The sequence below is a fragment of the Schistosoma haematobium genome, chromosome 1 (genome assembly GCF_000699445.3).
Source record: "Schistosoma haematobium chromosome 1, whole genome shotgun sequence".
Classification (NCBI taxonomy): Eukaryota; Metazoa; Platyhelminthes; class Trematoda; order Strigeidida; family Schistosomatidae; genus Schistosoma; species Schistosoma haematobium.
In genome coordinates, this window is record NC_067196.1 from 24,050,822 (window position 1) to 24,066,085 (window position 15,264).

At 34.9% G+C, this 15,264-nt stretch overlaps 1 protein-coding gene across 1 annotated transcript; it reads right to left on the reverse strand.

Moving 5' to 3' along the window:
* Positions 1–31: 31 nt before the first annotated feature.
* Positions 32–11,225, reverse strand: DYRK3_2 (Dual specificity tyrosine-phosphorylation-regulated kinase 3). The gene is made up of 6 exons (XM_012941442.3): positions 11,101–11,225; positions 9,750–9,930; positions 8,930–9,015; positions 7,512–7,784; positions 3,770–5,194; positions 32–1,798 (listed from the first exon to the last, which is right to left on the reverse strand). The coding sequence occupies exons 5-6, from the start codon at positions 5,079–5,081 to the stop codon at positions 900–902; spliced, it is 2,211 nt and encodes a 736-aa protein (XP_012796896.1). The 5' UTR covers positions 5,082–5,194; positions 7,512–7,784; positions 8,930–9,015; positions 9,750–9,930; positions 11,101–11,225; the 3' UTR covers positions 32–899.
* Positions 11,226–15,264: the final 4,039 nt, after the last annotated feature.

The following is a 15,264-nucleotide window of genomic DNA, read 5'->3' on the forward strand; positions in this document are numbered from 1 at the left end:
TCACAGTCTTCGTATCTTCATTGTGGTGAAAATAAACTTCTCCCCAATCGTAATTTTAAGATGTAGTCGACATAATCTGCACCCTATGTCGGTAAGTCAAAAAAACCACCTGGGTATTTTCAGCTCTGTTTAGTCTACGTACTTGAGTGTTAAAATAACGCGTCACGATTGTCACGTTTGACCATCTCGTCCAAAACTTTTTACTTTGTCGGGGCTGCATATACATGTGTTAAACTCAAGTCGGTTTTTTTACACATTAAACAAATACATTTATATTTACCTTTAGGAGTTCACTGTATCGGTGTTTTGCTACGTGAAGTTGTCTTTAATTCACATTAGTGATTATTCTCATTAATAACACTCTTATTATATCATCCAGTTTTTGCAGAAAATAAAAAAAACTAAAATATTAACAAAAGCTGAATGTTTGGTTTGGTTTTTACTACCAGCATAAGATTTTTAAAATATCACTGGGATACATCTCAACAATTTTGTATGTAGTACATATGAAAGTTGAGTAAATTTGTACAGATAAGTCAACATAATAATTCATGACTATAATTATGATTATTATTATCACTGTTGCTATTGCCATCAATTACTTATCATTAAAATAACAAATGTGTGAAAAAATAAGTGTGAATGAGATTATTGAACTAACTCTCTTACTGTTAAAAATAATCGTCAAAATACACCCAGGTAGAAGCAAACTATAGAAAAGAAAATCAAAGTAAAATTTACGCAAAATAAAGTTAGAAGAGTAGAGCGAATTATTTTTTATCTTATTCTCAAATATCCGTTCAAAGAAAAAGTTCTGGACATCAATTTTGGAGGACGTATCAAATTATTCGAAAATTGCAGTAGTGTATACCTAATGTCACCTAGTTGTGAGTTTTACACTATCGTTCTTTATGTTCAGATTGTCTTATGTTATCGGTACATAACGTGTTCTTTCTTATGAGTATTCTTTCACCTACATCTTGAAGTGATTCCGTCGTAACTGTCATTGTTATTTTATTTTCTGGGTTAATTTCAGAGTTAGTGTACATTTGACTTGCAGATTTACTAACTGATGTAATAGATCTCGGTTCACTTGTAGCTAAAGGCGTACTTGTGATAGAGCATGGGGCTGTAGCCTTCGTAGAATCACATGAATCATAAACAGCTGCGTGAACAGAACTATTTTCAACTTGATGTACACACCCTTCACCATTTAACTTACTAGCACGTTCGGTCTTTGAAACACTACTTTGAACTTTCCCAAAGGGTTTTAAACTTACAGATGTGTTATCTGTAATTGTCGTGGTTGTGTTGGATGCAGTATTAATAGTTGTAGAAATATTAGGTGGTAATTGTGTAGTATGGGTGGCTCTGTTCATTGTGTTGGGGTTCGATACACTTGAAGACATGTTCTTGAATCCAGGGGGTTTCGGCAGTTTCCTGCGAAGCCATTCATGTTTAAAAGCCTCTCGTGGAGTCATGCGCTCCTCTGGTGTCCATCGTAAACACTTTTTAATAAAATCAAGGAAAACTGTATCTTCACAACCTTTAAGGGCCGTGACTAATGACCGACTTCCAGGAGTACCTCTAATTTTACCCCTTTTGGTATTACTACTGCGAAGTACGACACAGCCATTTGCATCCATAGCCATGCAGTATCTTGGGTATCCATAAGTCGTTGAGAAAAAATTTCTCACTCTTCGGCATTGATCCAGTAGCTTTTGGGGCGGCATCCCAAGCAATTCTATTATACAAGCAAGTTGGTCTCCTTCATCTTCTCCTGGAAATATAGGAGCACCTAATGATGGGGAAAAGAATAAAAAGTTTTCACATTCGTTTAGGGAGCTTCACACACTTTTTCTTATTTATAGAATTCACTCGTGCAAGAACAATCAGTGTAGCAGAACAACATGAATCCACTATATTTTGCGGCTTCTTGTCAGCTAGCGGCCCACCACCTAAATATAATAGTATTATCCTTTAAAAATCAATGTACATACTTTGTCAAAACATCGGGAAAGTTCTTATCAGTGAATATTAATGAACACAGAATTATTTATGAAACAATGATAAGAGATTTTCATATGTTAATTATTGTGGATATTTTTAGGTTGAATATAAGAACATCTAGAATAAACAACTAGGGAGATAGGGACGATTATGTAGGAATAATATATTAATGTTATAGTTATGTAACTTCTAGAGAAATTAACTAACTGAGTACAGGTCAGATAAGGAAAGAGAACTAATAACTAGTGTCATAAAAGGAAGAATTGGATAACAAACATTTGTGAAGTTCACCACAGCAAGATTGACAACTGAATCTTTCTGAGTATATAAATTTGGTTTAAATCTTTTTATCGTAATTGCTTCGGTTAACCGTAATCAATCTGACTTTCTTTGTTTCTCAATCATCTTGAAAAATTTTGCCACATCAACACCATGGCCACTGTTAATCTGATGGTGTGCGATCGTAGTGCTGGAAACATATTCCTTTCATTCTAAGCTTCTATGGGATGTGCTCAGCGATGCGGACACTAACCCTCTTTCTGTTCTTCCGATGTATATTTGGCATATACATGTAAATTGGTGAATATAATAAGGTGGGAATTTGTCCTCACACGACTGTCTTAATGAGCAATTAGTGTGATGAGCTTGGCAGCTGGATAAGTCCTTTTTGTTATGGCTTTATTCTGAAACCAGTCTTTACAGCTACTTCATCACCATTGAAGCCAAGTCTTAGGAATGCCAGCTTCTCAACTACGACATACTCTATTTCCTTTGTTTTAATCTTCCATACTTGTTTATGAATTTCTGAGGGTAACATTATTACATAAACAACGTTCAACTACGGTTAGTTCTTCATCAACATAATCTTCTGATACGATTAAAGAGCGTTCTAACCAAACGTTTTGTAGTTTAGTGGACAAAAGCTATTGAAGTTTAAGTATAATCCACTCCATATGTCCTTTCGAAAAATATATATATCGTAATACAAATGGTCGATTAGGAAGATATGTAAGTATATACACTGGTTTTTAAAGAATAATACTATTATATTTAGGTGGTGGGCAGCTGACGAGAAACTGCGAAATATAGTGGACTCATATTTTTCTGCTACATTGATTGTTCTTGCTTTAGTCAAATTTAAGGAGTTTTTTTTATCAAGTTTACAAAAATAAATAAACATAACAAAGCAAGCAAATAACGTTTTAGTAGTGAAAACATTCAGATTTTATATATTCAAAGCCATAGTTTTATGTCACTATATTGAGTTAAAGTCAGTTATATCACAGGAAGCCGTGTTCATTTTAGAGTACTCCATTTTCTACTTTTGTGATCATACAACTGAAGGTTAGGGTACTTTTAGACGTACTAGAAAGTTCACACTAACTGTTCATCATATATGTATTGATGTTTTCTATTCCGACCCCGAGCTCACTAAAATGTTTTCAACTATTATTACTTTTGGTATCTTGCCTTGACAGTACTTGTAGCAGTCATAAACATTCAACTTGACTTCTGGAAAATTTGTTTGAATGAGTTGAAATTACTTGCGCAGTCATTGGTGTTCCGCCTTTGAATTCGTTTAAAGTAATTTTATAGGAGCTCTACCCACCCAAAGAAAGCCTATGAAAAAATACTGAACATCCGTTAACATTTTTACTGAAGTCCCCAGGTTAATGTACCAAATAGACCTTTAAAAACATCGTATTGATATCGACAAGAGTACAAGTATTAAATTAAGATCATAATAATCATGTTTTACCTGTTAGTAACTCCGCTAATATACATCCAAAACTCCACATATCAATCGGTAGACCATACTTACACCCGAGAATCACTTCCGGAGCTCTGTAAAATCTTGATTGTATATAAGTGTATAGACGCTGACTTTCATAACAACTTGAACCGAAATCAATTACCTTAATCCCACTCCTACCTTGTTGTTTAAGCAAGATGTTTTCTGGTTTTAAATCACAGTGAATGATTTTATTTCTGTGCAGCATATCTAGACATACTAAAATTGAATGAGCGAATTTTCTTACTAACTGAAGAGGAAATCCTTGAAATTTACTTCGTTTGATAAGTTCATATAGATTTATGCTTAGCAGTTCAAATGTTATACAAACATGACCACGAAAAGTAAAGTGTTCGGAAATATGCACGACATTACGCGTATTGTCTACATCCTGTTTTTTCAGTTGTTCAAGAATTCGGATTTCTTCAGTCGCTTGATTTGTAAAACGCTTTTCATTTCTCACCATTTTTAGTGCAACATAAACACCATCTTTATGATCGTAAGCCTTAACAACCTGTCCAAAACTACCTCTCCCGAGTATTTTTAAAATCTCATAACGATAGGCAACATGATCGTGTGCAGTATGTATGTAGGATCCCTGATCATCGTCATAACCACAATTATTTCCTGTACCTAAAATTCCGTTTCTTTTCTTCGCATTGTGTCCCACAAAATATACATAAGGATAGTTCAATATTTCATGGTGTTCGTACGCGCTAAGTTTATGAAAATACAACTTCATTGCCATTTCCGGAGTGAGGCATGTTTTTATTGTTTTATTTGATGACGGCTTTACACATGAAGTACTAATCGACTCATGTAATGAAATCGGAAGGTTAGGTGGTTCGTTTACGCAGCTTTTAGGTATTGTATTTACCGGAAATTGACTAAGATCCACACCTCCATATGCTACAGCCCGGTTTCGAGTTTTTGGGGATTTGATCTGAGTTTCAAGTTTTGAGCAATTATATGTCGATGGACTGATGTTTCCTTTGGTCCTTGATCTGCTTGATCGGTTCCCAAGCTTATTAATTTGTGGTTTGTTCCGTCCTAATGAAAAATTACTCGCTGAGCTTTCGCTTTGAAGTTTGTTCTGTTTATCTTCATGTAGTTGAGCAATATTTAGCAGTGACTTCACATTACGGTTGTTGCTTTCTATTCCAAATGAACTGTTAGATGCGAGGTGACTGCATAGACTTTCGTCTTTTACTGTCCCTCCATTCATTTCCATTAAACGTAGGAAGTGAGGTCGACCAAAATCTGTATCAATGATATACATAGGAATACGTTGTGAACACTATTGAGGTCATTTAGTTGACATTCCAATGGTCAATAAACGTTTGGGAGAATTCGATTAAATATAACTTTTCATTGTATAAAAATAGTTGGCATCTATAACGCAGAAAAGAATATTAGTGAGGATATCGTCATTTGTATTATTTCAAATAAAAGCTAGAGAAAAGGTATTTCTATTAAACGGAGAAAAACGTTATGTAAATAGTAGAACGTGGACGCCGGATCCAACCACCAACGCCGGGCAGCACGCGAGTTCTAACAAATTTTTCACAATTTCGTTTAACTTTAAAAAATCGTTGTTGGTTAATATACAAGCGAACAACTGTTGTAGTTAGAAGAGTTATGAATGGCTGTCACTTAAGACTTATTGTAAGGAAGTACCCATATAATTTATCAATGTGAAGATAAATTTTTTAAGACTGGTTTTATTTCTTTTTTTAGCTCTAATTTTCAAAACTATCCAACTTTGATACTAAAGTAAAATCTTGGTTTTTAGGTAAGACAAAAAAGAATAGGTTACACTAAAACTTTTTCGACAAATAATAATGTTTTATTTTCTTTCGTACTTAACGAGAGAATTATAATGAAAAGTCGAATATTTGTCTTTGTGAGTATTTTAGAAAGACTATTTTTAAAATAGGTGGCAGAAAGAATTGTGTCGCACAAGTAACTGTAATATGATAAAGTTTTCCATGTGTTAGGAGATAATTGGGTAAGTTAGGAAAGCCAGCAGTTCCGTCCTTTCATTGAGAAATGTGAAATTGAATTTCAAGCTTTAGATAGATACAGACGACAGTATCTGATCAGGATATAAGGTAAAAGTGGGTCTGGTTTGAGTATAAATATTCGGTATGATTATTATTTGACAGAGCCTTGAACAGTAAGTTTATGGAACCCTAATACCCAAACTCAGGCTATCTCAGGTATCTCATAGCTGATGTCAGCGGCTGATCTCAGTCAAACAGCTTTTGAAAAGTAAGAAGCACTGGACAGGTGTAAATTTGAAAAAAACTCTGGATAGCAATAACTACCTTAAGTAGTTACTTGTGTGTTATTATTGTGGAGATTCACAAGTTAAAAGTAACAAATTAACTAATTTTTCTATAATATTGGGATATTGATTATGCGTCTGAATAATACATATTGTGTACAATGGTGAAAGACTAACAATTTTATTAGCGGCGAAATTGTTTTCGTAATTGTTGATGTAAGAAAGAGTAAATTTTCTAAAACGAACGTGTAACCATGTATGCATTCAGAAGAACTGATCAGCATAAGGGTGGAACTTCACCACATTTTCACTAACCCCGAGACTCATAGTAGTTATTTGAACTAAAGGATCCCAAATTATTTATAGGACAGATTATTTTATTTATCCTAGTAAATTTATTAGGGATTTCCAAAGTTAGTATTTGAAACATCAACTGTTGCAATTTAATTAATAGAACGTCAAATCTCTAACTGAATGTCCTCGTTAACTAAAGCAACCTTGATACGACAAACTGGTAATGAACAATAATTTAAAGACAGTAGCTGTGTATAAATATATACCGCAATGAACATAACAACCTATCTCATAACTTGTGATTTAAAAAAAGGTTTACTCTGTATGACTGGTTTTCTGGAATTGATATCACTTAGATTAGAAATTATAAAGTTGAGAAAATAAGGGTTAATAAAGAAATTTATGGTACTACTAAGTGCTAAACACTAAAACACTGTATTTCAAAGACGATAAAATTCTAAGTGTAGCTGAATTTCTATAAATATGGCTAACACACGGAAATATCCATAAGGTGTTAAAAAACCTAGTTGAAGAATGAAGTAAAAATGTGGTGGTGTTATCAAAAAGACTACCAATGTTTCATGATTACATTTGTTTATGTGGCGATGAATAAATCAAACTCAGATTGTGTAGTTTGATTTGTTCATCTCTATATTAAACAAATGTACTCAAGAAACATTGTTAGTCCGCGTGGCTATCGTAACCGATGGTTAGAGACTCTGGGTGACATGGCTCAGAATCGATCACAATGGCGTCAGTGTATACACTCTTTGTCTTCCCATAAACTAGGAGATTGAAATCGCTTCATATCTTTCTTTCTGCCAACTAATTCTTTCTTCCTGTACTATATCCTTATATGCAATCTTTCTTTTATACATTACCACCATTGAATTAGCTACTTATATGAATCCAGTGTTCATCTTGTGCTAATGAGGTATGGCAACTTGGACTGATGCATATATGTACCTGGTCCTAGCTGACTGACTGAGATTGTCTAGAAACTAGGAGATAAACGGAAAGTAGTCTTCAATACTAACATTTACGTCTCTTAATAAAAAAGCTAAGTTAATGTGTTCATAAGTAATAATTAAAGATGAACACATTTTCAAACCATTTTTAGTTACTTACAATCATCATAAGTTTGAGAATTCATCTTAATAATGAATAGAGATAAATTTTAAAGATGTAACATGGTGAGGACTATAAATTAAGGAACTCTTGTGTCATGAAGATTAAAATTAAAAACCAGATAGAATACGAAGATATTGCCAAATGCACGCTTCAAGGTGAACCAACGTTGTCCATCTTCAAATTCAAGTGTTATGCAGTAGTCTTACATAAAAATTGTTGTAGTTCGGTGAAATTCATTTGGAAATAAGGTCGTAAAATACATCGTCACAGCTGAAAAACATAAAGAAACGTATTCATAAAAGAGGCATGGAGTAGGTACTAATATTGTAGATATTTGTCCATTATGATAATCAAAATTGAACGTGTTAAAATACTGCTCTCACTCTAATACTCGGAGGGTTTCGCAGAACAAAGCTCATGGGTAAGAAAGTAATAAAGTTATGAAATGTTTGAAAGGGTACACTAAATATCTACGGCGAGCCATGTTTATTTGTTTCAGCGTATAAGGAAACCTCACTTATTCAAGGTCAATATGCACCTAATAATAAACCATCAGCTTTACTTTCAAAAACAAATGTAATTTTGGAGTCAGGTTTGAAAATATAATCATCCACGCCTTTTATGGCCATGTTAACAGGTTTTCCAAGCCCTAGAAGAAGTAAGCTGTTTATTTTTGTAATTAAATATATCAAAAGAACCGAATAAATACAAAATGAAATTTTTTCCGAAATTTCCAGAATAAACAGTAGAAACAATCTGCCGTATGTATGTGATGTTGATCTGTATAACAAATAGCATTCCTATTTTAAAGGTTAAATTATTTTGGTCGGGTGAAATCGGTGCGTTAATTTTTTACTAATACCATCTTACACTTCTCATCCTCTTTTTCTTCATAACTTTTTTTACTTTTAATACTGTCACTTAAGCATGGCTCTTAACTCCAGCTTTAATTTTTGTTTCGAGTGGAATCATTTCATTCAATTGTCTAGTCTATGAATCCCTTGACGTTTGGTTTTTATCTTTGTTTTCAAACATCTGTTTTGTAGTTCATATCTGTCAGCAAATAACGGAAAATCACAACATAATAGGGTAACTTCATTTCACTCCACAGAACCTCAAGACCACCACTTTATCCAAGAACTATTATGTCCTTAAACAGACTATTAATAATGTTGCTTTCAAAAACATTGCCCTATTAATATGAATCTACATATTTCTGATTACTAACTGACCTTGAAAGCCATTCTAAAACGAATAACCAAATTTTAGGGAATAACGAAATATTTTCATTGATTCGATCACTTGCTTGATAAAAATAATCCCTAGGAATTTTTCAGAAATTCTGTTTCAATCATTTATTATTAGTTACATTAAACTGAAGTGAATAAGTAGTCTTTATATTAAGAGAAGCTTACCTTACTTAAGGTCATGCAAAGTGTAATGTTGAGCTTCGACAGTCAGAAATTGAGGGGATAAAGTATTTGAAAATAGGTCAAATAAACTGTATCGAAAGTATAACAAGATAAAATATATGGTTTTAAACGTAGATAAAATTGCATATTTAAAGCGGTGAATAAACAATATTTGCTACCATAATAGTACATAGTAAAGTCATACGTTGCTGCTTCAGAAACAACAAAACGTCTCTGTGAAAAGTCAAAAATTACCATAAAAACACCAGGTTCAAACATACTTCGTTTGTCAAAATAAATAAAGTTGGGTTAGTTTGAGAAAACTAGCTCCAAAAGACAAGTTTCCCCAATGTATTTTTTAAAATGTGTACAGACATTAAATAACTGGGTTATTGGACTTTTATCACTTACGACGCATTGCTGTATCTCAAATATTGCTAATTGATTATTCGTCCTATGTTTTATACTTTGTCACTTATGGCTTGATTATATGTAAACTGTAATTTCCCACGTAGGTTGTATTGTAGTCTGATAATGTATGTATATAATCTGGTGAGTGTTTGAATTTTGATGGACTTCTATATGGTGTATAGATTTGTCTGTTTACCATGTTGTACTGTCGGATCAGTTGTTGGAAACAGAAAGCTTTACAAACGACCAGTAGATGTTTACTTTGTTTCAACAATAGCTTAAGATTATTAACTCTCAGACAAAGCGTAGGGTATCGGTTTATATGAAGAAACAATAGGATTCTTATTAGTGAGTCTTAAAAATTGATAGCAATCTACTCTAGTCCTATCAATTGGTATATTTTCCCACTTACTTATGTTGAAGGAACACGTTATGTTTCCTTTAAATTCTTGGATTGTTTTACTTATGTTTAATATATTAAGTTTCTTCCAGATTATAAATTTCGACCCCACGTGGCTGACTGGATGGTTTTTTATCCAAAAGCTTCGAATGTATCACTGCTTACTATACCATGTAGTGTAATACCCTGTCAGCTAATGAAAACGACAAAAGTTATGAAGTATGGTAGAAATTAGATTTTTATACATGGTAAATTTTAAAAAACTAACAAAAGATGACACGATGTGAAGCTTTGCCAAGTAAGACTTATGATGGTCTTTGGCAGTTCTTCTTAGAAACAGTTTCATATAATTTGTATACCAATAGCCTATTCTTTAGACCAGGCACTTCAAAATTCCTTCTGTTCTGATATTGGTAATGTGTAGCACTGTTTATTGATAAAGAACAAAAAGCATAACAAGACTTTGTTGAGCTTTTAGTCTTCATGGAAATTCGGATACTCTATTGAATTTATCTTTGCAGATAGAAGAGGCTCATAGTTATACGTGAGTGAAAAGCACCAGAAGTATACAATAAGTAACAAGTTAACAAGCAACTTCGGATGATATTATTACTCTGAAATATCATATTTAGAAAACAAGGATTAATTAACTCAGATATAATAGCTAAAGTAAGATAAATTTTCTGTGGTCTAATTTGTCACTTCGTCAACCAGCAAACATTTAAGGTCAGGCTCCGAATGGGTTGTACAATGCTGTATATTTTTAGAGAGTTTTTAAGTGTACTACTGTCAGTGGTTTAGCTCTGTAGTAAGCACTAAAACTCTAGTAAATGCTATCAGTTTGGTTTTAGATCCCAATAATGAGTAAGTTTGAAAGGGGTATCATTTTCAGCAAAAATAAGCTAAATTTCATGGTGATTTAGGTTATATAGAAGGTTGTACTTTAAAGGTTACTGATGTGTATATTTCTATCTAATAGACGGTATTCAACCAACAATCTGAGTTCGAAACGCATCACTTTATCACCATAAGTTAGTCTTTTACTATCTTAGAAGTTGTGTATAAATAATGGCTGGTGAAACATATTTCCAATACACGGCTCTTTCGTTAATTGTTATGTCGAATCATTGACACTACAAGTGGAGTGGAGGACTTACGGCATTTCCCTAGAATTTAAAACGGCCCGTATATTTGCATGCAGTGCTTTGTTCAGTCATACTGAATTTTTTATGAAGGTACTCACATTAATTTCGGCTGAAGATTAGGCCTGTTAATGTACTTATTATACATGAGCAACCAATTCACATGAATCACTACAAAAGCCTAATAAACGATATTGATAGTAAAGCCTCTCCAAACTAACTGCCGTTTAAAAATTGTACATGTATATTGCCATTAGATTCTATATCACAACTGTAGAATTGTAAGTTTGAGAAACACAAACATTTAGCATTTTTAAAATTACGCTACTCGCACCATGACGATAATAAGTGAACGACGTATAAAAACGCAGAATCTAGACAGAAACGAGGTCCTGTAATTTTATCTCGCCTCTACTACAATTCTGTTTTTGTACTTAGCATTGTTTCTGATGGTTCGTCTGGCTGGTAATTTCGATGAAGGTGATTGAGTAGCCTTTTTTGATATATGATCTTCATCTTTTGTTCCTGCTGGTGTTGTAGTGTGTCTTCGCCTCTCGAACAACGTTTGTATGAAGCTGGCTTTGTGAGCTTTTGGGTTATCGCTACTGTAGTTAAGAATTTTATCTGTGTGCGTCGCCTTCCGATATACCTGAGACCCCAGTTATTCCGTGTCGGTTCTGGCGATAAATACATAGAAAAATGGTCGTTTTTGTTCGATTCCTCTTCCGTTGTGAACTCGATGTCATCAAAAATCTTGTTGTTTTCTAGCTTTTTTGACGACGACGTGTGTATCATCCAAATTTTCGGTTTGGGCACTGGTAAAAACGATACTTTCAGTCTGTCTATCAACTACATTACATTATTGAGTGGCTTGAACGTAAAACGTGGTGCATGAAAGTAAGTTTAACAATGAAAGGACGGAAATTCGCTATTGGCATGCTTTTTATATCCGTTATTATGTCTGTAAAAGAAACTTGAAGAGAAAGTGGTCGGCAGTTAATGGGTAAATAACTGCCATTGTACTAACTTTTTTATATATGAAAGTTTACTTGTTGCCAGACCATGTTTTTTTGCGGTGTGATCTCATTCAAAATGATCCACAACTCTCCTTACGATAAAAAATATCTGACAAATGGTGCGTGGTTCAGGAAACCAAACGATGATCGATTGCAAATCTTTATACTGATGATAACAAGTCGGACTGTTACTGAGTAGATTGTTAAATATGTCTGACAGAATTTTGAAAAGGTCCTTGCCGTTCTAATCAAACACAAGTTTTTCCTATAGATCTATAATTTGTTAGGTTGTCAGTGTTTCAGCGATGTGCTTTCAAGCATATGTAATGGTTGGGGCGTTTGAACGCGATGGTGGGAACCCCAAAAATGTGACTATAATAATATTCAGTAATTATAAGCTAAGGTAACTGTATAAGTGTTAATTAAATTAAGTGGTTCAGGTCGACTCAACATAAAAAACTAAGAAGAAGTTTAGTGAAATAGTCCTGTTTTTCGAACGTCATTAATTACAACATTTTTCAGCTGGTTGCTGTAGATAACCGTTGATGCAAAACCTCGGTTGTATTTACGCGGACAAAGGAAGAAAACAGGGACTATAGAATGCGGATCTTGGATCAATTCAAACTAATACGGAAACATTTGTAACAGATTGTACAATATCCGCTAATATTATTCACGAAACAACTCACCGTACAGTACACATAATCTTAAGTTCATTTCACGTGTGTATGTTTATGTATAAGAAGACTCGTTATCCAATAATAGAACGGTACTTGAACAAGTCTTCCCCTAATTTTCGGTGGAAAAGTTATATCAGACTCAACACATAATTGTTGTGCGTAGTAGACTTACTGCCACATACTTAAACGAAAATTGAATGAAGCTGAGGTGCGATAAGGCTAAGTCTTTCAATTGTGACATTACTGCTTTGAGTAACAAACGATGTTGAAAATACGCATAAGCATTTTAAATGCAATTCATGTCATGAAGCTTTTTTTGCGATTGTGTATGGATGAGGTACACGTGACAAATACAAGTCAGTAAATGTAAGCTATTGGAATGTAGCTTGCAAACAGTGTATGGCTCAGACAGGCCTAATGCCTCTCTTATGCAGGTTGACTACAAGCGCTAGATTTTTAGAGCTACAACTACAATTCATTTTGGAGATATCATGCCGTAAATTTGCCTGTTCCCTTTCAAGTGGTTGACGATTGCTGAGGGTTCAAACTCTATCAACTTGTAGCCCATCTTTCGTTGTTCGTCTACACTGCGCTTCAGTACACAGCCATGAACCTTCTTCTTAACCCTGGAACAGAAACCCAAGGACTGCCACTTATGCTAAGCTCCTTAACATCGACGCAGTATATCAGCCATAAACTTATTAGAATGTTATACAACGCATAATCAGCTAGAACATCATCATGAATATTTCGTTGTAAATCTACATTGATTAAATAATCTCGCCCACAATAACCTCGCCGGATTCGGACCCCACCTTATGACATCTATTCTTGAGATAGTCAGAATACCGCATTGTGCTTTAGGTTATTCATAGACAACTAGACATATTATTTGAAAATTAACTCATATTCTGCCTTCAAACAAGCACTTGACGGTATAACAAAATCTACTACGAACCCAGAGATAGACGAAAAAGGCCAAATAGTGAGTGCCATACTGTGAACTGACACTATCCTTACAAAGATTGTGAGAAGTTAGAAGCAATCTAATCACGATAAACGATTTATTGAATAATATGAGCCGTCGTAACTGAGTAATTTCATGAACCGTCTATCACACGGTGATACGAGATTGCAATCAAACAATTATCAATAGAAAACAGTTTCAATAGGCATGGACATGTTAATCTATCAATACTAACCATTTAGCTTCTAAAACGTCACGCTTCTGAATAGAACAAATATTAATCAGTAAACGGCTTCAGGAAAATACCAGGCAGTTAAGTATAGATTTATATGAAACAACAGTTGGGTGTATGAGGAAAAGATTTATTTCACCTACCAGGTGTACAGATTGACTCTACAAAGCCAGACATAATCGCAGTAACAGAAACCTGGCTGACACAGGCTATAGATAGTATGGAACTTGATTTCGAGGGTTTTACGTTAGTAAGGGCCGACAGGATACAAAAGCGTGAAGGAGGGGGGTAGCTCTATTCATTAGGAATGCTATCCATTTGCCATTATCGACAGTGTATACCGTGAGAGTGGGACGTGTGAATTAGTTAGTTGCCGCTTGAAATGCAAGGGACAAGAGCTGCTGATTGATTTGGTCTATCGCAGTCCAAGCTGTGAGGCAAATGAGATCCTGTTAAGCAGTCTCAATACTTGGTCCTAAAGTGGTCGATGTCTAATCCTAGGGGACTTCAATGCACCGATGGTAGACTGGGAAAATCTGCGAACTAAATCGTCGGAGAATTCTTTCGAGCAGGAACTAGTTGATGCGGTTATCACATGTGCTCTAGTGCAACATGTGAAAGAAGCGACAAGGTACGATCCGGACACTGAATCATCCTTATTAGATCTTATACTGACTCACTATGAGGATGATGTTGCGAACCTCCATCATATGCCCCCCCTAGGTAAAAGTGATCACGCAGTTTTAACTTTCGACTTCCATATAACTGCCAGTCAAGAGCACGCGTCAGTCCAGTCAAGACCCAACGTCTGGAAAGCAAACATACCAGACATCATGCACTCAGCATCGTTAATAGATTGGACAATAGACCCAGAGTCCTCAATTGAAACGGCCTGGGAGGCATTTCGAAATTCATACTTAAAAATCACCACACCCCACATCCCTTGGACTATACCAAAGGGGCCGAAAAACTCACCACCATGGTTCAGTAGGGAGGTCCGTATCCTTCTCCGTAAGAAAAGGAAAATGTGGGATAGATTTAGGTTACTGGGGCCTGATGAGACAAAATCTCAATATCAAAGGGCTCGGAATACTAGTGCCTCGACCCTCCGTAAGTCTAGAGAGTTGTACGAAGAGAAAATTGTTTAGGAATTCATAGAATGTCCTTAACGCTTGTATTCCTATGTAAACCAAAGGACAAAGAGAAGAGGAAACATTCCTGCACTATGGGGAGACAGTACTGCCGCATCATTGGTGGAGGACAACTTTGGTAAGGCTCAAGTGTTATCGAACTACTTTAGCAAAGTATACACCATAGAAGCACCCTTCCCGTCAGCGCATACAAATCTCCCCACACATACACTGGATAGCGTGACCATTAAAGAACTCGATGTCTTTGGTTTGCTAAATAAGCTGGACATAGGTAAATCCACGGGGCCCGATGAATTGCATCCTAGGCTACTGAAGGAATTATCTAAATTCGTTGCGAAA

Excerpts from the sequence above, each read along its gene's own strand:
- DYRK3_2 (XM_012941442.3), bottom strand. The coding sequence starts at position 5,081 with ATGTATATCATTGATACAGATTTTGGTCGACCTCACTTCCTACGTTTA. Across the intron at positions 1,799-3,769 it reads ATTAGCGGAGTTACTAACAG|GTGCTCCTATATTTCCAGGA; the intron begins GTAAAACATGAT and ends CCCCATCATTAG.